Raw genomic sequence first — 25,000 nt, forward strand, 5'->3', positions numbered from 1 at the left:
ACTGTCTGGACATAGTCACCTGACCGGCTTGGGGGACTATGGGATTCCCCGAGCAGTGAAAGACCAGGGCTGTTGCTAGGGGGCTGGGCAGCTTCCTCCATCCTGATTGGCTGCATTACCTAGCAGCAGCCAATCAGGAGGAGGTGTCAGGAGCCTGGGAGTGGGGCCAAAGAGAGGAGGAAACAGCATGGAGCGGAGAGAGGTGTGTGCGTGTGTGTCGAGCGTGTCGCACCTTTCACCATTGTGCCCAGTATTTTTGGAGAAGCCACCTGGCACCCCTCCTGTGATAAGGAAGGGGTTCATCTCATACTCACCGTTTTGTACATTTTGTACTGGAGGTTGGATTTGGGGCTGAAGACCTTCTCGGAAGCAGAGGATCCCAGCGGTTTAACGATTTGCGTCAGCAGCAGGAAGTCGTTGAACAGGAAGCCGTACAACTCCTTGTTGCTCTTGGCTTTGTAGAGTTTCCCGCTGTGCAGGAATTTGCGTGGCCCCAAGCAGTTTGTCACCGAGTTAAATACTAATTGCTGGGGGATAGGGGGAGAGGAAATAAACAATGGTATACGACTATATATATACACCTATATATATATACTATAACAATATATATGACTGCCCATATTAAACAAATAATGTTGAGCGTGCAGGACAACTGGCCTTACAGGTGGTGGATGGGGCACGTAATCCAAAAACAGCTCTGCTTTCTTTTAGTTCCGATGTGTATTAAACCTTCAGAGGGATTCAGGAGGTATTTTACTTGTTCATGTTTGATCGGGGGGGGGCCCAACTCCAGTTCTCGAGACCCACCCAACAGATCATGTTTTAAGGAGAGATCAGCTTCAGCACAGGTGACCCTTCAACTGAGTCACTGATTGAGCCACCTGTGCTGAAGCTGGGATATCCTTCACACCTGACCTGTTTAGGGTTCTTGAGGACAGGAGTTGAGTACCACAGTGTTAGATGAAGGAGTAGATCCCCAAAACATCACTACTAATAAACAAATTTCTATTACCATATAATATCGATATTAAGAAAAGAGGTCCCCCCAGTATTGCTGTCATACACCTCACGCTTGATGTGCTTTGTTCATAATTGTCTCTCTGCTCCTTCTCACTGTGACTGGCTCTGTGCTTATCTCTCTGCACCCCGGTCCCTCTCCTGCAATGTGACCATGTAACATTGGGTGCGTTGCTGCGATGTGCTACTCAGGGATGTACCTCGGACAAACCCTCGCACTGTACGTGAGCTTGGATCCACTCCAGCCGGTCAGAGTTTTCTTTCTCTCTAACCCCTTCGTTGACCTGGGAACAGAGTTCCTCTGCCTTCTCCAGAGCGTGCTTCAAGTGACTGTGATCTGGGTGATTCTCAGGAGTGTTTTCTATAATCTGGCAGTATAAAACAGGTAAGAGCATCAATGAGTAACATATCAGCATCTCGTAGCTAATGAATGACACGCTGTTGTGTCTACTTATGTACTAACCAAACGGTCTGTAAACTAAACAAAGCAAAGACATGGACTTGACCAGGTGGCCAACTTCAGTCCACAAGGGCCACCATGTTTGCAGGATATCCCTGCTTCAGCACAGGTGGTGCAGTGTTTGACTTAGCCACTGATTGAGCCACCAGAAATCAGCAAGCCTGGGTTGGCAGGAGGGCAAGTCCATATTGTCTAGTACAGGGGTGGCCAACTCCAGTCCTCAAGGGCCACCAACAGGTCAGGTTTTCAGGATATCCCTGCTTCAGCACAGGTGGCTCCATCAGCGGCTCAGTCTTTCACCCTGGAGTGTGGACTAAACCATATTATTAAGCAATGAAAGGTTATACGACTATCTTGCCATGGTTTTGCAATTCCTATCCCAAAATAAAGGTTTTAGGAAGTCCCGGATTTGCAAATGAATCCCACCCAATTTAGCAATGGATTTATTTGGTACAGCATTGGAACTGGGGGGGATCCCCTGGAGATGAAGCAAACTATTTGTAGCTGGGGAGACCCGCCGGTTTCCGAGATACTTAGCGGCTTAGTTACTGGTGTTAACCTCATGGACATGTTAATGGACGTCCAATAGAAAGCTGCAACATCACCTTGCCGATGGCGTTGAGGCTTCCTATTGGCCGGCGAGACTTGCGAGATTTGGCAGCCATTTTGATTTACACAAAATGGAGGGAAAACACCGGCAACTAAACTGATAAGTATCTCGGGAAAGGAGCTAAAAATGGCCTGGTCCAGCACCGCAGGACCGCAAAATGGTTTGTGAATGCTGTGCTTCTAATTGGAGGTATTCAGGCTGTGTGAGGCGTGTAACTGTACTCAGGGACTTCACATTGCAGTAGGGGAGTGGGTATTTTATGCAGCAACTGTAAAAGGCAACATCATATTTACTGTGTGTTCAGTGAAAAGCGCAGTGTATTTGCTAAACTGCGTAACAAGGCAATTTGCTATTGTTACCTTTCAATAAATGCTGTCTACGCTAGGTTTTCTCTATGTCTACCTTGCAGCCCACTACAGATACCTAACTTGTCTTTCGTTTGGTTTCTGGGTGTAAAAAATGGCTGCCAACACGTTTGCATTGACTAAAGGCAGGTCATACTATTTCTAATGAGAAATTAAAAGTAAATAAAAGGGTACAGTTCTGAACACACAGTATAATAATTAGTGGTTTATTATCTTCTGTCTAACTCATTTTTAAGGCATTGCACCTTAACATGCTTTGCTGAATGACCGTGCAAACTATTACCCGAGCTGCCCCCAGCACGGTTAGTAGCGACCTGGCGCGCCGGATTAACGATCAGTGGTATTAGTGGAATGCGGGTTTTCTAGGATTGATGAAACTCTTCATCACGGTGACACCGCAGCCTGGGGCCACGGCACGTTTGCAAAAGCATACAGGGAGTCCCAAAATGTTTCACCCAAAAGAAAATATTTTATATCATATTTTGGACAAATAATATTGGGACACCCTGTATTTTAGTTCAAAAGGGCATTCGTGAGTTGGGTATGAATTGGGTAACAATAGCAACCAAAAATGCCAATGCCGACAAATGCGACACCTATTTTTTTCTAGAAAAGTACTAGTGCCCCTTACCCGACGCGTTCATTGACCCTAAAAACTGTTCCCACTATGACATGAAATACCAAGAACATCTCAAATAAACAATGACAGAAAAAAGCTAAAGGCATAGGACTTACATTCTTAATAATGAGGGGATACCTGGTTACCCTTTGCATAGGTTTGAGAAGGAAGCTGGACAGAGGCATTCCTTTACAGCGCGGGTCCATTGCCAACCTCTGAGGAAACAAACGCAACTTACAGTAGGATATCACAGAAACAACACAAGAACATAGTTTCAAAAACATTTCGGCTAAAATAAAATGAAACCTTCCACAATCACGAAAGCAGCAGCATTGAGCAACCTCCGAACTCTCTGTGTGAGCTTCTCCAGGTTCTAGGCGCTTCTTCTACCAGATTCTAGGTGCTTCATCTACCAGATTCTAGGTGCTTCTTCTCCAGATTCTAGGAGCTTCTTCTACCAGATTCTAGGGGCTTCTTCAACCAGATTCTAGGTGCTTCTTCTACCAGATTCTAGGTGCTTCTTCTACCAGATTCTAGGTGCTTCTTCTACCAGATTCTAGGTGTTTCTTCTACCAGATTCTAGGTGCTTCATCTATCAGATTCTAGGAGCTTCATCTATCCCGACTACAAAAATGCCCTTATAGGATTGACTTTTTTTTTTACATTTAGGATTGAAGCAGGGGGTCCCTAGAGCGGAACCCCATTGATTTCAGCTCTGGGGACATCCTGCTTCTAGAGATACTTACCTCCGTAGTTGATGCTTTTAAAAGCTTTTTAAAGCTCCTGCATCACGTGGGCGAATAGGAAGCCACACCGGATGACATGACAGCTTCCTATTGGCCTGCAGGACGCCGAAGCTGTGAGAAGCAGCCATTTATTGATCCCAGCTATCGAGCTGGAGTGGCTACCAGCACCCACTATGGAGGCAAGTACCGCCTGAGCTGAAATTAATGGGGTTCAGCTCCGGAGACCCCTGCTTGAATCCAACTGGACCGCTTGGATTGCTCCTTCACCTGGTAACCAGGCTGAGGGGGGCGAGGGGTGGGAGACATTATATTTTCAGTAATGTTGCTCATTCTTGTGTTCCCCTGTAGTGCTGATAACTTATTTGGCTGAGAAACCCATGAGTCCAATAGGAACTGAAAAAAAGACTACTGAGCTCTAATACGCCATTTATTTGTGTGTGTGTATATGTGTGTGTGTATATGTGTGTGTGTATGTGTGTATATGTGTGTGTGTATATGTATATGTGTGTGTGTATGTATATGTGTGTGTGTATATATGTGTGTGTGTGTGTGTGTGTGTATATATGTATATGTGTGTGTGTGTGTGTGTGTGTGTGTATATATGTATATGTGTGTGTGTGTGTGTGTGTATATATGTATATGTGTGTGTGTGTGTATATATGTATATGTGTGTGTGTGTGTGTGTGTGTGTGTGTATGTATGTATGTATGTATGTATGTATGTATGTATGTATGTATGTATGTATGTATGTGTGTGTGTGTGTGTGTGTGTGTGTGTGTGTGTGTGTGTGTGTGTTGACAAATCACCCAAATATCTACTCGCCGAACCAAAAAATCTACTCGCCACCTAGTCCCGCCCCCAATCCCGCCCTGCTTGGGCGGCCATGAGGAGGTCGCCACAGGGTCAAATCCAGTCGCCACGGGCCTGTAAGTGAATGGATTTGTCGAACACTGTATATATAGTCTCAAATTATTAGCTGTACCAAAGAAAATAGTCAGGGCATAATATACCTGCTGCTCAGAGACTACACTGCAACACCGACTCTGGGTATGATACATCCACAGGTGTTGCGGTTGGGGCTATCAAGGTTAGATGTTTCCCAAGATTGGATCCTAACCCCCACATTATTTATAGTTACTCACTTTGACAAACTCCTTGAATCCGGGGACCTCGTCTGTTTTCTGCTGGATGAGGGCCGCCCCGTTGAGCTGACAGCTGCAGAAGCGGATGTACGGCTGCATGTGTGGTAGCTGAGCCGTCAAGATGTCACCGATCATCTTCACTGGCATTTTTTCCCCGGACATCTTTTTGCGCACACGCAGGGCCCTGCGTCCACAAGCAACACCGGATTAAAGCAACGAGGATTTATTAGAGAGACTGCAATGTGTGGGTCCCACTGAGGGAATAGGATGACTTCACTTTGTATAATAATAATTTTAGGACATGTGTTTCTCAGATTTCCCATTTCAAAATAAAAAAAAAACACTTATGAGCACATTCGCATGTCTCAAACAGGTCCCCCGACCCTGCCTTACCTCATAGTCACTCAGCATACAATGTTTCCCCTGCAGCCAGGGATTCTGGGTAATGACATGCAAATGAGCACTCAGGAGGGTTTTTGTCACCTTTTTGTACTCGCCATAATTTGCTTTGTGTACCTGCTGTGCTCCAATGTAAGAAACTTGACGTAACATTCAGCTTTTGTGCTTACTGGTTTTTTTTTTTATAGCTAATACAATTCTACAACATTTAGAACGTAGTGCAGAACCCCAGTAACTCCACATATATATATTTTTTTTTATATAAAACACTTACAAAAATGTCTTTATATATAAAACCACTCGGAGAACCAGAAACAACTCTAGTAAAGAGAGACATAATATTATAACACATAATGGGAACAAGCATTTCAGACATAAAATAATAGGAAAATGAGTACCTGCTCCGAAGAGCTTACAATCGAAGTGGTAAGTGGGGAGAATTTACAGAGACAACAGGAGGGTGTTCTGGTAAGTGCGTCTGCAAGGGTGTCTCAGAGTCTAGGGTAAAGGTCTTCACTGTGATCTGAACAACAGTCGATCGTTGTTGTAGTCCTAAGTGTCTGGTTGGACTATAACAACGATCGATTATCGCCGTCATCCGGCCTTCCTCACCCATGGCATGGTAACTCAGCAGACACCTGCCTAAGTGGTCGGGGAGAATCTGTGCTGGGCCCGAGTGCTGTTTCCTGAACCCCGGAGCCTGTTATAAACATTGTTGACAGTGCAACCACAAGCTGACCGGCTGATGATCGGATGCAGTGGTTTGCTTGCCATCCTCGGACATGGCAGGGTCATCAGCTAATGTATGATAAGCTATTCTATCACACGTTTATAAATCACACTATGAGTGGTCATGCGCTTTTCTCTTCTGTTTTAATGTTGTAGTCTTATGATGTGGCGTCATCATTTGGTGGCTACATTTTTTGCTAACAGCAAGGATTCTGTTCTGGTTGAATCTTCGTTAGAAAGCCTTTCGTATTATTAAATTGTAATTAATTAATTATGTTTGTTCGGAGTATAAGAACAGATGCCACATGTCTCATTCTGACAAGCAAAGAATGTTCTATAGATATTGTTACATGAGAGAGGTATTTTTAGTAAAGAGACAACCTATCGATAGACAGATATGAAATACAGCCGCCTTGAAAAAGATTCTATGTCAAGCTGTTTCTGTGACATTTGAACACGATGTAACCATTTCTGATAATAAGCCTGAGTTCCTTACATGTACGATAAGGAGGCGTGACATTAGATGGACAGGAACTGTGGTTTGTTCTAGAAGAACACATGCTGACACCATGTTTGGTCATAGTGCTGAGAGTAGAAAGGCTTACTAAGTCATATTTTCTTGTATAAAGATTGACAGATTTGGCTAGTGAGTGAGAGCAAGGATAACAGCAATATAGAAGAAGAAAGCATTTCACCAAGAGAAAGAAGTCTCATGCAATGACTTTGAAAAGAATATTACCTATTTGATGTAACCACCATATCTACTATTTGTAAATGTAAACATTTGTGTGCTAAAAGCCAGAACGCAGAATTATTTTTCTGCTGCTGTGAAAATATACAGAAAGACATTTTACAATCTCTTGTACATTTCTCTTTATCACCTTTGATCACTAGAGTTGTACTCACTTTTTAAGTAGCATTTTATTTATATAGCTACTTAATTACACTGGCTTTTATATTGGATCTTATTGTAAACACCGGTCACCTATTTGAATTAGCCCCATTTTTTAAGTTGATACATTCATCATAAATTAGAAGCTTCAAGCATCACTTGGTGCATAACTCCTTCTCGCCATTATAGCATAAAAAGCTAACGTGTTGCAGATTAAACCTGTAAAGTGCCTCACTTGAGCAGTTTGATATTGCACATGATCAGCTCCTTCCAGTTGACAAATATCATGGCGACTTCTTTCTCTGTCAGTAGATCGGATTCCAGCAGGGGTTTCTGGAAGGTCTATATTTTACAGGAGAAAATAAAAAGAAAGAAACTCAAAAGAAAAAGTCTAAACAAAAGCACTAATAAATGCTCACGCCATGCCTCATTACTGCTGCGTTAAAGCACAAAAGGCCGCCAGAGTAATGGATCGTACTAAAACAAGGACACAAAAATACACAGGTTGTCTTGTTGTAGAGCAAGTCCATATTGTCTAGTACAGGAGTGGCCAACTCCAGGCCTCGAAGGCCACCAACAGGTCAGGTTTATTGGATATCACTGCTTCAGCACAGGTGGCTCAATCAGTGGCTCAGACCTTAACTGAGCCACCAGTGCTGAAGCAGGGATATCCTTAAAACCTGACGAGTTGGCCACCCCATGTCTAATACATACACATCTGCCTCTCCTGTAGAAAATATGGATTATTACTAGATTCTAGTTTGCATTGTTTTTCCATAAAGTGATACATTAATTGGCCCAGGATTGACATTATTCATTATCCAAGACATAGGCCCCTTTGATGATCAGTTTATGACTGTGGAGAGAAAGTGAACTGTAGCTGGACCATTGAGAATGCAGCAAGGAACATTCTACATTCAGCCAGTCGCTGAACTCACCTCTGTGACCAATTGCAAGTCATTCACATAGTTCTCCTCTGTCACTATCAGTTCATGGATATACCCCTGCCTCTTCCTTTCCGTGGGACTCAGCATGTCCAAGAGGTGTAAGTCTGCACACCCTGCAAAACACAACAAAACCCCTAGATTAAGGAGAGTCGACCCGTAGGACTTCTGACATTTCTTATTAAGATTACAATTTATTCACGGGTAGCATCTTCCCAAAGTTGCTTCAATCACGCCAGGTATTTGGCGTTGTAATCCTAACTTAAAAGGCACTAGGATTCTGCTGCTTCAGTCATTGTAATAGCTCACTGATGGGTAAGCAGACGATGCCGAATTTAAATCTTGTGAGCCAGGTTGGTGTATACGAGATGAAAGAAAATGCATTTCAACGGTTTCTGGCCGTGGTGATTCTCTTCTATCATTCTGTAAGTATTCATTTACACAAGCACTTGGAAAATGGACAACTGATAATAAAAAGTGGGTGTTCCTGATGGCAAGAGAATAGCCATCTTTAATGTGACCCGCAGTAAATGGGTGTTGTCTTTTTTTTTTTCTAAGACCGGATTTTGTGTTTTTATTTCACTGTAGCATTTTAACTATGGCAAAGAAACTGGTAATTAAAAGATGAATGTGACATTTGCAACGATTATAACATCACTGATGCTGAAATGAGACTTGAGGCTACATTCCCATTGTCGACTACCAAATGTATCAAGATCATATTTTTCAAAGGTCCAAGGTTCCCTATAAAACAGCAAAGGCCTTCAGTCAGTGGAACTCTATTTATTTTACAGAGAGGTGAATGCAGCATACACTGCGGGTCATATTTACAGAAGCAGATTCCCAAATGACAGTAAGCAAATCACTAGTGTGCACTTACTTCAGCAATGAAACTAAGGGGTTGATCTAAGATTGCTTTTCTAGCAATTCTACCTTGTCGGGGAGTGCAAACTGAATTCTTTATAATCAACAACTAGGCATGTGTCTTAATACACAAAGAAATACATACATTAAAATGTATTTTATGCCAAATGGATTTGTGCAGCTACTGAGGGTATGTTTATAATTTTAAAGTTGTAAAAATAAAAAAAGTTAGAAAAATGGTGTGGAAATGACTTATATTTGCCCAATTAAACATGCTACTGTGATTAGTTCACTTTGGACCTAGGACCTTTAATGTTTTCAGTGATTGATGCAACCAACCCTGAGAATTAACTAAGCACAAACTAAATTAGATACATTACTTAAGTCTTTAACCAAAACACACACCCCCCCCCCCCCGAAATTCAGTTTAAGGTAACAAACATACAAAGTTGATTTAATGGGACAGCGCTTTTCCAGCAAACCTGCTTAAGTGGAACATAGTGAAAGCCCAAAAAGATACCTCACGAGGCAATATGTAAAGGGTGAGGGCCACATATTTCCATTCCTACAAGAAAAAGAAACCATTAATCAATGTGTTTGGATTCCTTGGAGAAATGCGATCTCGCTGAAAGTGAGAGATATATGTATTTGTTTCTTGTTAGAAATGAACACTTACGCCGCGCTTATAGTCCCGACGAGGGCGCGTCAAAACAAGTGTATTGAATCCGTCACGTGCGCTAATAGTAGGAGCGACGCGACGAAGTGACTGATTGGTCGCGATTGCTGGAAGTCAATGAAAATGTATTTTTCAGCGACCACGTGAGCGGTTCAGCCAATGAGGACGAACCGCTCACGGCCACGCCCCTCGGTCACCGTCTCGTCTTTAACACAATAAGCAAAAATCGCTGCTACAACAGAGATGGATGACGTCTCGTCTCCGTCGCAAGGACAATAAGCGCGGCCTAAGATTAGAAAAGGTGGCCCGCACCAATCAATGTCATTGAGAATTCATTTATGAAGGATGGGTGTGGCTCAGAGTAATAAAGCACTAACCCAAGAAGAACAGATCCCTATCTGGCAGAGGTTCTCAACCCCAGACATCTTGACCCACCCCTCCCCCCCCCGCCACCGGTCACGTTTTAAGGATATGCCATCTTCAGCACAGGTGGCTCAATTGGTGGCAATGTTCTCAATAGGGTTTATATTAACCAATTTTGTGTCTTTTAAAACAAAATTATGTATGAATTGAATTGTTCTCTGGATAGACGAGACGAGTCAAAGGTAGAACTTTTTGGCCTCAATGAGAAACATTATGTTTGGCGAAAATAAAACACTGAGTTTGAACAGAATAACCTTCCCATCCATCATGCATGGGGGTGGGAGTGTGACGGTTTGGAGCTGCTTTGCTGCCGCAATGATAATTATGGAAATTCCATCGTTTTTCCATGGTAACCTTCTTGAATCAAAACCAATATTTTCTTAAATATCCAATAGGGTTTATATTAACATTTCCCATGTCTATTAAAACAAAATGATGTATGAATTAGACAAACAGTGAGTAATTAAGAGTCAGGGTATGTGCAAATTGAAGTGAAACCCTGATTTTATTAGCTAAATTAAAGGGGATAATTAGAATCAGGTGTTTAAATAATTAGGTAGATATTCAGGTGTGTGTTTGGCAGGCCCCATCCTATATAAAGATGAGAAACTTGGCGAGTTTGGTCTTCACCATACAGGTGTGAAAACGTCATGCCACGATCAAAAAAAATCTCTGAGGACCTCAGAAAACCTGTTATTGATGCTCATCAGTTTGGAAAGGGTTACAAAACAATTTCTAAGGATTTGGGGTTCCACCAAACCACTGTCAGACAAATGGAGACAGTTCAATACCACAGTCGTCCTCCCAAAATCTCTCCAAGAACAAACCGGCAAATCAGCCAGGAAGGCACAAAGTAACATCCAACGATCTGCAGGCCACTCTCGCCTTGGATAATGTGAGTGTTTATGACTCATCTATCAGAATAAGACTTAACAAGAATGGTGTTCATGGAAGGATAGCCAGGACAAAACCACGGCTCTCTAAAAAGAGCATTGCTAAAGTTCGCCAAAGAACAAAGATGATTCACAACACTTCTGGAACAATGTTCTCTGGACAGACGAGTCAAAAGGTAGAACTTTTTGGCCTCAATGAGAAACATTATATTTGGCGAAAACCAAACACTGCATTCGAACAGAAGAACCTCATCCCAAGCATCAAGCATGGTGGTGGGAGTGTGATGGTTTGGGGCTTCTTTGCTGCCTCAGGAACTGGACGGCTTGCCATCATTGACACAACCATGAATTCGGCATTGTATCAGAAGATTCTAGAGAAGAATGTTAGGCCATTCGTCCGTGAGCTGAAGCGAAAGTGGGTCATGCAGCAAGACAATGATCCTAAACAAACAAGCAGATCTACAAAAGAATGGCTGTAGAAGAAGAAATTCCACGTCTTAGACTGGCCTAATCAAAGTCCGGACCTAAACCCCCATCAAAATGTTGTGGCAGGACCTGAAGCGAGCTTTCCATGGAAGGAAGCTCTCAAATGTCACAGAGTTGAAGCAGTTCTGTAAGGGGGGATGGACAGTTACAGGAAATGCTTAGTTTAAGTTATTGCTGCTCACGGGGTACTGAATCTAAAGGTTCACATATTTTTTTCACACATAGATATTGAATGTTTAATTATTTGTGGATAAATGTAGAAAAATTCTCATGTTTTTGTGTCATTTGTTTAATCAGTTATCTTTATCCATCATTAGAACTTGTATGAATATCTAATAACACTAAGTTTGAAATAGGATTTTCACATAAGTGGTTCACAAACCTTAATTGTACCCAACGCTCAATCTGTTGATATTCAATTCCTAGGCTAATATTCTTATGGATTCATTATCTGATAGTTCCATTCTTTAAAGAAGAAATGTTATCAACTACACAGAAAGCATTCAGCACCAGATCGCCCCGTCTCTCTGCCCTGTGTTAGTCATGCTCGTGAGGTCACTGATGGTGTCACTAAAACCTGACGCGCGTTTCACTCCAGACTACTTCGGGGGTTAAAAATGGCATCTGACGTCACTTCCGGCTGGCGTGTGACCGCATCCGGTTGGGGAGGGGTAGCGACGGACAGCAAGAGGATCCGCAATGGAACTCAGGCGTCTTCACGTCTAGGCAGCTGCAGCAGACAACTTCTTAGGCTCTACGCGTTTCGCTGTGTGACATACAGCTTCGTCAGGAGCAGAATTCTGCCAGCCGGAAGTGACGTCAGACGCCATACACCGGCGGTAAGGTTGGAGTCACGGGAGGACGGGAGCAAGTTTAACATCTGGGATCGGCGACTCAACTACCCCAACTGTCTCACGATACCTTTACATGTACATTCAGTTGTACTTATTGTGAGTACATTTCCTATTCCATATCTGTGCGATAAATTTTGTTTTGCAATCTAGACCATTGGTCTGTTTTGTTTATATTGCATATACTACACCGGAATCTGAGTAATCCGACATCTACGAGATCCGTGCTCTGAATCCTCCCTGGGCCAGAATATACCATGAGATGTAAAATTTACTTCTTCATATTCTGACTGAGTCAGACCACTGCGCTTTTACTTTACACTTGTTGTAAGTAGGAATTACTAAAGAGCCAAGATACCAACTTAGCCCTGACTGTATTAATATACTGCACAATTATTGTTTTTATTTTCTTTATTTTCATGATGTGTTCCTGATCTCATCGCTCCCTTCCCACCCCCGAACCAAGACTGCATCTGTAGGAAATCACTGCATATTTCCTGGAAGGTTGAGAAGTATCTTTTTGGGTTACACATCATTTTACATTTGTTTCTATGCTGTAATTCACATTTGCTATCTTTGTGGGAAACCTTGGCGCCTATTCAAATCACTTGAGTCTAAATGGAAACCCCCACTGCCGTTACGACGCTACAGGCTCACCGCACGTTGAGAGGTAATACCGGACACAGACCTTATTACCTCATTTATTTTACAGGCTAAAGAATGGCCACTAATTTGGACCTGGTGGTTACTAAAACCTGTTCACTTTCTGCTTTGCTCGACTACTTTTCTTCTTTCAAGGCAAGGTGGATGCAATCCAGAGATATTCCTGGGCTCTCTCCTATGCTGCTTCTGGCTCAAGCTCTTCCCATTCTTGGCTTTCTTCTGTTAAAGAGGTTGATGTTTCTCAGTTGCTATCCTCTCTTTTCCCTCATACCTTAAGACTGTCTTCTGGCACTTCCCCCTAATCCTTCAAGTATGCTGTGATACCAATTCTCAAAAATGACCCTACTTGCCTTACTAACTACCCTGTCTCTTTTCTACCCTCTGCTTGATTGGTCAACTTTAATTTCTATATCTCTCCAGACCCTCTACAACCTGGTTTTCGTACAATTCACTCAACAAACTTTCTTTATGAACACCTAGGGATCTCCATGAGGCTAAACCCAAAAGGTTATTTCTCCCACATATCCTATTTGAGCTATCTGTTGCTTTTGATACGGTTGACCTCTCTCTCCCCGTTTTCAGAGTCAACACTTTCGGTATCAGCAACAAATCCCAATGCAGATTTTCTTCATACCTCTCACTGCTACTATTCCGTTTCTTTTGCCAACATGTCTTCCTTCCATGTTGATCCGTCTTAAGGTGTACATCAGAACTCTGCTCTGGGACCTCATCACACAATCACTTGGTGATCTCCGGTATCACATCCACATGGATAATACTCAGATATACTATTCACCATTGAACCTCACACTTAAAGTCCAATCCTGAGCTTCTGATAGCTATATCTTTCTGGGTGATGCGTTATTGTCTCAACCTTAACACATGTCAAAAACGGAGCTCCTCATGTCGCCACCAAAACCTGGTCCACCTTTATCCTCCACAGTAAAACAGAACAAAGGTACTCCTCCCACTCCTCGTCCAGTGTGTGTGTGTGTGTGTGATCTAACCCAGTGGGATGAGCTCACACACACTGTCCCCTGGTTTCTTTCCAATGTGCTCTGAACATGTGACTGATGGACATTAGAGCAGCCAATAACAGCTGTGGAAGAGGAGGGACTATGAGGGAAAGGAGCCTTTAGAAAGGGGGGTGGACATGTTGGATCAGATTTGCACAGACCAGAGTACTATAAGGGGAGGGAAACCTCAACGGCCACATAAGCATAGTGGTACCATAGCACCATTTTCGACCACTGGGCAGGGCAAATGTACACAACAAAAGACAGGGTTGCCCAATGCTACATCCAATTGCAAAAACATATAAAGTAATAAGTATAAAGTTTAAATACTTCAATAATAATAATATTTACTTGGTTATTTAGTTAAACCCTTTGGCCAAAGTATCATAAGCCTGCATACCACGTCAAGATATAACCAAAATGAATGCAGGTCCTACACTACACTGTGAACCCTTCCCTTTACCTCTGTATGAGGGGAAAGAACCGTAGTAGATCCTGTTCTTTGCAGCAAAGTGAAAAGACCTCCCAAGTTAAAAAGGTGCGGAGGAGTGAGCTCTGGGGGGAGGTGCCACCAAGTAAATATTATTATTATTGAAGTATTTAAACTTTATACTTATTACTTTATATGTTTTGTCAATTGGATGTAGCATTGGGCACCCCTGTCTTTTATTGTATACATTTGTATACATTTGCCACGCCCAGTAGCACTCTTTTTGACAAATATATATTCATGATGTGGTGGGAGTAGCTGGGAATGTGTTTTATACATACATATACATATACAGCTCAACCCCGTTATAACGCGATCCGTTAAAACGCGAATCCGCTTATAACGCGATGCAAGCGTGGCTCCCAATTTTCGTATTTATGAATACTTTACAACACGATTGTTGGTATCTTAAATACTTTATTGTACAGTGCATACAATTGTACATTATTTCTAACGCGATCCGCTTATAGCGCGATGTGATTCTTTGGACCCCAAGCACAGCGTTATATGTGGTTTGAGATAGAGATATATATATATCTCTATCTCTATCTGTCAGATAAGGCAGTTGGCACTCCAATAGGTGCACGTCCCATATAGAGAATGTAGTTATACGTTACCGTTCCAAGGATTGGTAAACAAGAGACAGCACTCAATGTTGAAAATCAAAGTGTATTAGTGAAAGCAAAAATACATCCAGAAACCCAACGTTTCGGTCCTACAGAATGGGACCTTCCTGAGGAAACGTTGGGTTTCTGGATGTATTTTTGCTTTCACTAATACACTTTGATTTTCAACATTGAGTGCTGTCTCTTGTTTACCAATCCTTGGAACGGTAACGTATAAATATATATATATATATATATATATATATATATATATATATATATATATACATACACACACACACACACAGTGTTCGACAAACCTATACATTTGCTCGCCCCGGGCGAGTGGATTTAACCCCCGGGCGAGTAAATATTGGCCCAAGCAGCACACGTTTGGTACTAGGTGGCGAGTAGATTTTTTGGTGATTTGTCAACCACTGTATGTATGTATGTATGTATGTATATATGTATATATGTATATATATATATATATATATATATAGTGTTCGACAAACCTATACATTTGCACGCCCCGGGCGAGTGGATTTAACATCGTGGCGAGCTCCTATTGGCCCAAGCAGCACACGTTTTGTACTATGTGGCGAGTAGATTTTTTTTTTATATATATCTAAGTTCTTCAGTATTAGGTGATACCTTTTTTATTGGACTAACAATTTATGTCATAGGACAAGCTTTCGAGAGTTCTCCTCTCTTCAGGTCAAGAAATAAATAAATATATATATATATATATATATAATCTATCTATATTAAATAGTACAGGCCAGACTACTGGAGAGGGTGCTGCTATCAGAGTACCTATAAGATACTGTAAAAGAATTGGAAAATGTAACTGCAAGCCTGATAAACATATACAAAAAAAAAAAAACTAGTGAAGTTATCCCTGTTCTGGACATTTAAGATTTCTGCTTGGTAGGTTTCAGGGCAATGATTGTGCTGCTTTTAATTCAAAAGCCAGAAGCCAGACAACAGAGAGGAAGTTCTCTGGCTCATTTCTAAGACGTGCCGTGCTGAATAGGAACTACAGGCTGCTCATTCGGGTTGCCGGAGAGACACTGAGACGGTGACACCAGTAGCAGTGAAGCCTTATTGTTCACACAGCGAGACGGAACGAACTTACCACGGACTGGTACATGCTGGCGCATGGGCTTGTCCCATACAACTTTATTGGCAAAGTGTGAGTGTGCATTTGTCTTTGTTCGTGTCATTAAACCTTTATCATTGGATTTTACACATGGATCGGGTGCTTTTCCTCTTTCTTTTTCTAATATATATATATCTATATTAAACAGTACAGGCCAGACTACTGGAGAGGGTGCTGCTATCAGTACCTATAAGATACTGTAAAAGAATTGGAAAATGTAACTGCAAGCCTGAAAAACATATACAAAAAAAAAAAACTAGTGAAGTTATCCCTGTTCTGGACATTTAAGATTTCTGCTTGGTAGGTTTCAGGGCAATGATTGTGCTGCTTTTAATTAAATATTTTTTGATTTGCTGCTTTAGTTCTGGAAGAACGTGTAAAAGCTTTCTCTGCATTAAATCAGCAAACCACTCATCTTTTCCCATTCTCCGTCTTCTTTTCAGCTCGTTTGAATTAGAGAAACTCCACGCGCGCCACTGCCCCAGTCTTACCTGGCATTCTTAGAACCAAATGGATGACACACAAGCAAAATGAGAAGACCATTGTAACACTAGAGGTCCCCTTTGCTTCATTGCCTTGTGGGCAACCATGTTTTCCCTTGCTGCCATTTTAAACTATTAAGAAAACATTTACAGAGCAATGGTCTAGCAGAGGTATCGTATGGTGGGTAACTGGCACCGAGTGCTTTTAATTGGTTGGCCTTTACATTTACTTCCACGTGATAAAATGTCACTATAGCAGCGGCTCAGTGAGTGAAGGTTACTGACTCTGAAAAGAAGGACACAGAGTTTGAAGAAGGGAGAACCTGGTTCAAATCCCGGTGTCAGCTCCTTGTAACCTTGGGCAAGTCACTATGTCCCTGTGCCTCAGGCACCAAAAACAGATTGTAAGCTCTACGGAGCAGGGAATAGTGCCTGCCAAAAACTTTGTACATCACTGAATACACTGTCAGCACTATACAAGAAGTAAACAAAAACCATTTATTATACCCATACCACCACTTGTGGGAAAGGAAAGCAACACACACATTGAGGTCTTGCTTTTATAAGAAGAATTTAATTATCTATACATGTAACTGATTGTAAAGGCTGTATTACAGTTGTTAAAGCTGTAGGTTTATATATTTATATATTTTACATTCATATCCATGAAAATACTGAAGTGCAATTGAATAAGGAGCTTCACTTGCTTTGCACCACATGAACGGGAGAGGAAGGAAGATGTGTAACACTTTCAGCACGAGTAGAAAGAGAGGGGGGTACAGACAGAATGGGACTAAATGTTACAGTCGTTAGCAAATTTGATACCATCTTGTGTCGGCTAATTTAATTTTCCTTTTTTTCCCCGACAAAAGGCATTTTATTAAGAGCGGACGTTAGTGTTTAAAGTTATGGCTAACAAAGTTTACAGCACATTACAACAGGGGAGCACAACTCCAGTCCTCAAGCCCGAAACCCCCCTCCTCCCCCCCAACAGGGCAATTTTTAAGAATATCCTTGCTTCAGCGCAGGTGGCTCAATCAAAGGCTCAGTCTTCGACTGAGCTTCTGATTGAGTCACGTGTTGAAGCTGGGATATCTTGAAAACCTGACCTGTTGGGGGGGCTTAAGGACTGGAGTTAAGCGTCCCTGCATTACAACACTGTAAGCTCCAATGAATAGTAAAAATGATCGCATTTCCACAGACTACTTATTAAAAAGAAAATGTAAACATTGCAACTAATTCCAGGTTAAAAATAGTCTATACATTCTTTGTCATGATAATTATTTGACCAAAGTGTGGAAAATGAATAGCAGACGTACCCCTTCACTGTTAGACTGGTCGGGTAAAGACCCTCTGCCCAGGTAAAGAGATGCCACTTCATTTTACAAAATGGATGGAAACAATATTAATTCGTATACTCTACACTGGTCAACTGATCCCCAGCAAGTGTAAAAAATATATATAATATATGACAGTACAAAACAGATGCATGTATGCAGCTATATGTGCAAAATATAACAGAGCATGTATTAACTCCTTCAGTGTCAGAAACACACTCGGACACTGAAGGTGCTAATGGGTAGTAACCATTGCACAGGAAGAAAACGTGTCTTCTGTATACAAAATGCACTAACGTCTCTACACAGACCTAACACAAACCGAGTTCTCAGAATATACCTTCTTCATAACTGGGCACATTTCATTACATCTAATCTTTCTATTGTCTCCTTCTTGTAAATGGAATATATATATATATATATATATATATATATATATATATATATATATATATATATATATATATATATATATATATATATATATATATATACACACACTCAAGACAAAACTAACACTGGACATGAAAAACAAAAAAAATAAACATAACATTTCAGATTTATGGACACATTAATAGGACATGCAGCATTCCTCGATAGTGGGTCTTTTTGCCAAAAAAAAAAAAGAAAATATATATTAAAACCGTTAAGTCACTACCATATCCTTTGTTTGTTGTATTATTATTTTGACTTTTTTTTTTTTAAAGGATTAAATAGAGGTTTTAAAATGTAAAATCAATTGGAAAGCACCTGTTAAAAAAAAATAATAATAATAAGGTGAAATACTAGTTTCCAGCAACGGAGAAAGCCACAAAAGGACCCACTATCCTCTGTATTCTAGGAGTGTAATTTTTGCTTCTGGATCTCTCGATAACACATTATGGTCACATGCATCTAAATGGAAAATGAGGTAAACTGCTGTGCAGTGTTCTTCTAGTCAGAAGGCAGTAGATGATCATGCTGGAAGTCACATGATCAAGGCTGCATCTCCCATCATCCCTCTGGGCAGTGATATGGGGATAGTGGGTCTCTTTGAGGACTTTCAAGCCTGAGTAGGGGGGTGGACAACATATGATTCCTAGAAAAAGGAGGAAAACAACACATAAGCAAAACAAAAAAAACAAAAAACAAAGGAAATAATAAAATAAATAAAACAATGGGCATTTTTGTGTTTGTGTTACAATAATGAGTCAGGCGCTGGAACAGCATGGTGCAAAGTGAAAAGATAATAAACAAATAAATACATGGAGCATGCTACACACGTAGGGAATGAGGAGGGGTTTGAGTGATTAGAGGACTACCAAGAGAAAAAAGCGATTTGAAATCTATCAAGTATATAAAACCTCATTTGAGCAACGACAGAGCGGTTAACCTGCGCGGCTGTTTACTTGCCAGAGGCCTGGAAGATATGACGGTGTAACGGTCAGTGGCGCAGAGAATGCAGAGTTGATACAGCCTCAGTATGCTCAACTTCAGTGCTCAAGCCCCCCCCCCCCCCCTCCCAACAGGTCAGGTTTTTAGGATATCCCAGCTTCAGCATAGCTGGCTTAATCAGAGGCTGAGCCCTGGTTGAGCCACCTGTGCTGAAGTAAGGACTGATTGAGCAACTTGTGCTGAAGCAGAGATATCATGAAAACCTGACTTATTTGAGGGGGATGGGGGGGGGGGGATTGAGGATTGGAGTTGAGCAACCCTGGTCTACATGAGGTTTTATTTTTTTCATGCAAACACCAACACGCTGGGATTTTTTATAGCCCAACATTGCAGGAATTGGTATAAGAATCGGGATTTAAAAAAAAATTATTCTACAAATGTATTGGTATTCTCCAACATGTCATTGTATTTTTACTGCTCCAAATTTGGTTGTTTATACAATTTTGCATTTACTGATTTCTATTAACCTTTTGTTCATTAAACATTTTTTATTCAATTCAAATGTAAGTGCAAATGATATTAGCGGGTCATTGTTTAAGCCACTGAAACGTTATACTGTACTTCCAACCAGCAATATTCTTACAGCTGATGATACAGCAAACATGGGTTGTAAACAGATAAAGCAGGCTACTAACAGCTCTGTTGCAACTAAGTTAGGTTATTACAATGCTTATTCTTTTGAACATAAACACTGTTTTCCAAGATAGCCCCTTCACTTTGCATTGTGGAAGGTCTTCAAAGAGACTTTTGCAAAAGCAGCAGTGGTCAAAGCTTATAGAGTTCTGCAAAATCAGCCGCAGAATCACAGCAATGCTGCATGTTATTAATCACAGGTCAAGTAAGCTGTGGTTAAATTAAAGAAGCCCTTCTGGTTACTTACACTGTTGGCTGGGGTCCATGTCTGTGGTCAGTTTCACATAGTTGGATGGGAAGAGACCCACTTGACCGTTCAGCTCCCCTTTCCACCAGTCTGGATCCTCTTTGTTCAGCACATTGAGTATCTGACCTTTCCCAAAAGCCAGTTCGTCGTCGTTCTGCGCGATGTAATCGTACATTCCGATAACTTGGCACGCTGCAAAGCAAGCAAAACGTCCCCATCAACAACCAGACCGGCCAATGTGTGGATCAGCCAAACGCTGCCTAATCAACATCTTGACTGGGTTATATTTCTACCAGGTGGTCAAGACAATTAACCTGGTTGAGCATTGCCTTAAAAAAGGGTGGAAGGGGAGGGGGCGGAGATGGAAAACAGCTCCTGGCTGTCTGCAGGTAGTGGATGCACGGGATATTACTATACACTGTAAGAAGTCCCATGGGTAAGGGACCCCATCCACATTTTTTTTCTTTGGAAAAAACACAGTGATCCTGAAGGTGCGAGTACCTCCGCAGAAGAGGGGGGAGTAGTGACAGGAAGGTCTTTATACCGTGCACTCAATGCTCACAATAAGGATGTGTGGGAAATACTTTCTCTGAATTGACATGACAATGCCTACTAAGGTGGCCCAGGCGGGAACGGAGAGGTCCACAACAAATATTAAAGCCGGAAAAAATGGCCCAATGCAGTGATTTGAATATGTTTGTTCTCATTACGGATCTTTCCCTAGTGCACCTGCTTGCATCACGGACTACCAGTCACTCTAGGTAGAGCGGGCATCGTTCGTGTTTGTTTCATTACATGGTTTTTTGGAAGGTGTCGTAATTTGCTTCCTATATGGTCCTGCTTGCATTTGGAAACGCAGCTCGCAATGTTAGTGATAAACTAAAAATAAGTAGGATAAGTAATAGCAGCAGCAGAGAGGAGAGGTGGTGCCACTTTATAGATCATTGGCGAGGCCTCATTTAGAATATGGTGTTAAATTCTGGAGACCATATCTCCGGAAGGACGTAAATAAAGGGGAGATTGTGCATAATAGGGATACTAAAATGGTGCTTGATCTACAGCATAAGACTGATCAGGAAACACCACAGGGCCCTAATATGTACAGCTTAGAGGATAGAAGGGAGAGGGGGGCTATGAATTAAACTTTCAAATACATGAAAGGTTTTAATAAAGTACAAGAGAAGCGTATTTCAGAGAAAGACGAGTGTTAGAACAAGAGGTCATTCTGTGAAGCTGGAGGATGGCAGGTTAAGGGGGAATGTGAGAAAGTGATTCAAGCAGTGTAGTGTATTCGTTAAATAGCCTCCCAACGGAGGGTGTAGGGGCTAATAAGGGAATTCAAACATGTTTGGGATATACATAAGGCAAAGCATGGAAGAAAGCCAAGAATCAAAATTCGGGCCTGATGTTTTACCGCAGGTAGGAAAATGGGCAGACTCGTGGGCCAAGTGGCTCTCATCTACCAGCAAACGCTAAGTTTGTATCAGGGAAAGAATGTGGAGAACGGAAGAGAAAAGCAAGGCCAAAAGTTTCAAAACTAGCTTATTTTTGCTATATCTGAAATTCACAGTTAATAAGGGCTGGACATGCGCAAACATTGGAAACAAGTTCCTGCCATTGTGGACATGTCTATGAACACTTCAGAAGTGAAAGATGCCTCACAGCCAGGTAAACCGATTTAGGATGACTCCACTCCTCAGATGGTGCACCAGCCCCACCAACAGTGAAGGGGGTTAGAGTCCGCTTCTGCAGACAAGGCACTGCCCCTACTTACTGGGAGGCAACGTTGCGGCTTTCGGTGGTTCCGTTGGGGTACTTTTATTTGTACCAGGGCTCAAAAGTTTTACGTAGTTTGCAGGAAACCAGCCAATCTGTCTCTTCTTCCCACGTGCCTGGCAAGAAACAGGTTCTCTTTAAAATACCAAAAATACCACAACTGTACCTAGTAATGAAAACAAAGAGGTCTCTCTAGAAACATGACAACATCGTTCATTTTAAGTCACGTTTCTTTATGACAATTATTTTTATTCATATTTGACTTAATTTTTTTTTAATTGTGCTTAAAAACCTCACCGAATTTTTGAAAATCTTAATGTTTTTATTTATTTATGGTCATCCTTTTATTTATTTTTCTTCTGATTCTTGTGGCACACTCGGACTCGCTGCTTGAGAGCTTGAGAAATACTGCCCTGGACTAGACTTTTTCTACATCTAGACTTGCATTTTTCTGGAAAAGCTCTTTGGCGTTTAATAAAAATGAAATAAAAATCGTAAAATGATGAATACAGATTGTTAAAAAGCATAATAAAAAGTGACTAACTTGTAACTCCCCCTCCCACCATCCCCCAGGATTCTTCTTCCTGATCAGTATTAGTTGGCCTGGAGCCAATGTGAGTTGTTCAGGGCCAGTCGCTGTATAGGATGCAATAACTTGGGCAATTTCTGGAAAAAAGGTGAAAAAACAGCATGTTATTGTAACATTACACAAACCGTACAGCTGCAAGATGGATAATGGGAATTTTAAAGTATATAAAGTTACTGAAGCGATATGTTCAAAGCGTAACACTCTGATAACAGACTGGCATCTCACGTACATTCTGAACCCTAAAATATGTTATTCTATCCAGGTACAGAGTACTTAGGCATTTACTACAACCTAAAAACTAATAAAGGGGGTTTGAATACAACAAACTAGAATTTAAATGCCTATTGACTTATAAGTGTAATTTTACAGAACGATTACTCAATAAATAACCAGGTTCTCTATTCTGTCATAACTCCTCATTTACCCCATCAGATCCATCAAAACAATGCACTAGAGAAGGGTTATACTTAATCAAGTGCTTTGAAGTCAAATTGTGAATAAATAGGTTTATTACCTAAATTAATATCTCAATAACCAATTTGACACATCTGACTTTAGCTTCTTAAAAACTTATATACAAAAAAAACAAAATAAAAAATAACAACTTCACACTGGTCAATTGCATTATTATTTTTAAATGGCTTATACTTGTCATTAATATTATTCAAAGTAAAGAAATATAAAACCTCACCTGGTTTCTTTCCAAGACTTCCAGTTTTTCCTGCTGTTCCAACTCCCTTGGGAGAAAAGGCATTCACACATTATAACCACGGAGAGTTTAAACCAGGAGTGGCCAACTCCAGTCTTCAAGAGCCACCAACAGGTCAGGTATTGGGGATATCACTGCTTCAGCACAGGTGGCTCAATGAGCGGATCAGTCACTCTGATTGAGCCACCTGTGCTGAAGCAGGGATATCCTTAACGTGACCTGTTGGTGGCCCTTGAGGACTGGAGTTGGCCACCCCTGGTTTAAACTATGGGAAGTGATTGAGGCGTTGTGGTGGACTATAATATATGTTCATACTGGTTTGTAACTTGCCAAGCACCAGAGGCACAAACCACAACGCATTGCTTTCTGATACAATGGTAGCACACATGTCTCTAAATAAAACTATATCTACTACCAGAAACATTATATTACTTAACGGTCAGACAAATACAAGCAACCAAGAATCCATGTGGTTTCAGAATCGTTTAATCCGTTTATTGCAAGAGGGGTCTGCATAAACCTTTAGCAAACGAATGCCAGAAGCTGAAGGAGGGCTTCTTGGTATCATGAATGATTAAGTTAGTAGTCAAGTCACTGGCGCTCGGTCAAATTACAAAGGCCTTTTATAACTTAAAGCAGCAGAAAAATGACTGTACTTACTGAGCTAGAAGGATGACAAGACAGTGGTTTCAGAATGTCCTGCCTGACCTTGGCCCAACTAGTGGTAGATGGGACATTATCAAGCCACTGCATCTCTTACTCTGCATCTCTTTAGATGTGACCAGACTTTGCACAGTAGGGTTACATGTTGCACCTCTACTGTTGTTCAGATGGGCACCCAATTTTGTTGCCTAATCTCACATGTACTGTATGTTCTGTAAACAGATTATAAATCGATTCTTTAAGGCAGGATTTAAATTACATTAAATCAGAAAACCGATGAAGAATTGCTAACTTTTATGTCAGTCCAAGCTACAATAAAGAAAACAATGCACCTCTGGGCCTCCAACAAGTTCAGAATATTTTATATCGAGGTGCCAGCAGATACCACTCAAAGTGTCATCATGGAATTTGAAAAAAAGCTATTTTACACTTAAGAAACAAAAAATATAAATGTCATATTTAGTGTCAATCCATTAAACAAATACATATTACATTGAGATTAGGACCAAACTCCTTCCCCCCCCCCCCCCCCCCCCCAGATAACATTGACACTAAATATTTGACAATACTTTTTTGAATCTACTCCCTAAGGCTACGGCCCCAGTGCCTGCGCTGCACGCATGCCTGTGAGGCTGGCGGCGCATGCAGCCGAATTCCCCAGTCTGCAGAGAGCTGCAGGGGGAAAGACAGGGGTGGGGGGCGTGACAGGGGAGTGACGAGGGCGCGGCCGTGACATCACCCGGCAGGTTCGCCCTTATTGGCTGAACCACCGGTGGTGTGGCCTAGCGCTCCGTCGCTGGTTCCCCTCAATTTTCTTGCAGGCTAGAAAAACTCACCGCGCAGCGCGGCGGCCCCCCCTCATTGAGGGGAGGCTCTTGTCCCTGTAGCGCCCGCCATAGCGGGTGCTGCAGTAGCCAGCGGGGACCTGGCCTAATAAGTGTGCAAGAAGACAGCTGAGATCATCTCATTGCAGCACAAAACATGATCATTATAGCATGTGATTACTTTATATGGATGCATCAGAGTAGTGTTATTATGGATGGATAAATACAAGTATATATTGTAAATTTCATTTATA

General features: G+C 41.6%; 1 protein-coding gene across 1 annotated transcript in view; it reads right to left on the reverse strand.

Moving 5' to 3' along the window:
• The window catches only part of ITSN1 (intersectin 1), a 117,575-nt gene that overhangs the window by 19,082 nt on the left and 73,493 nt on the right, over positions 1-25,000 (reverse strand). The window contains exons 25-34 of the mRNA XM_075593039.1: positions 23,242-23,287; positions 22,506-22,627; positions 21,960-22,077; positions 20,186-20,377; positions 7,918-8,039; positions 7,215-7,321; positions 4,960-5,143; positions 3,188-3,286; positions 1,218-1,385; positions 315-527 (exon numbers count right to left, since the gene is read on the reverse strand). Coding sequence (XP_075449154.1) covers positions 315-527; positions 1,218-1,385; positions 3,188-3,286; positions 4,960-5,143; positions 7,215-7,321; positions 7,918-8,039; positions 20,186-20,377; positions 21,960-22,077; positions 22,506-22,627; positions 23,242-23,287 — 1,371 coding nt within the window. The remainder of the gene's footprint in view (positions 1-314; positions 528-1,217; positions 1,386-3,187; positions 3,287-4,959; positions 5,144-7,214; positions 7,322-7,917; positions 8,040-20,185; positions 20,378-21,959; positions 22,078-22,505; positions 22,628-23,241; positions 23,288-25,000) is intronic.

This window comes from Ascaphus truei, chromosome 3, assembly GCF_040206685.1.
Source record: "Ascaphus truei isolate aAscTru1 chromosome 3, aAscTru1.hap1, whole genome shotgun sequence".
Lineage (NCBI taxonomy): Eukaryota > Metazoa > Chordata > Amphibia > Anura > Ascaphidae > Ascaphus > Ascaphus truei.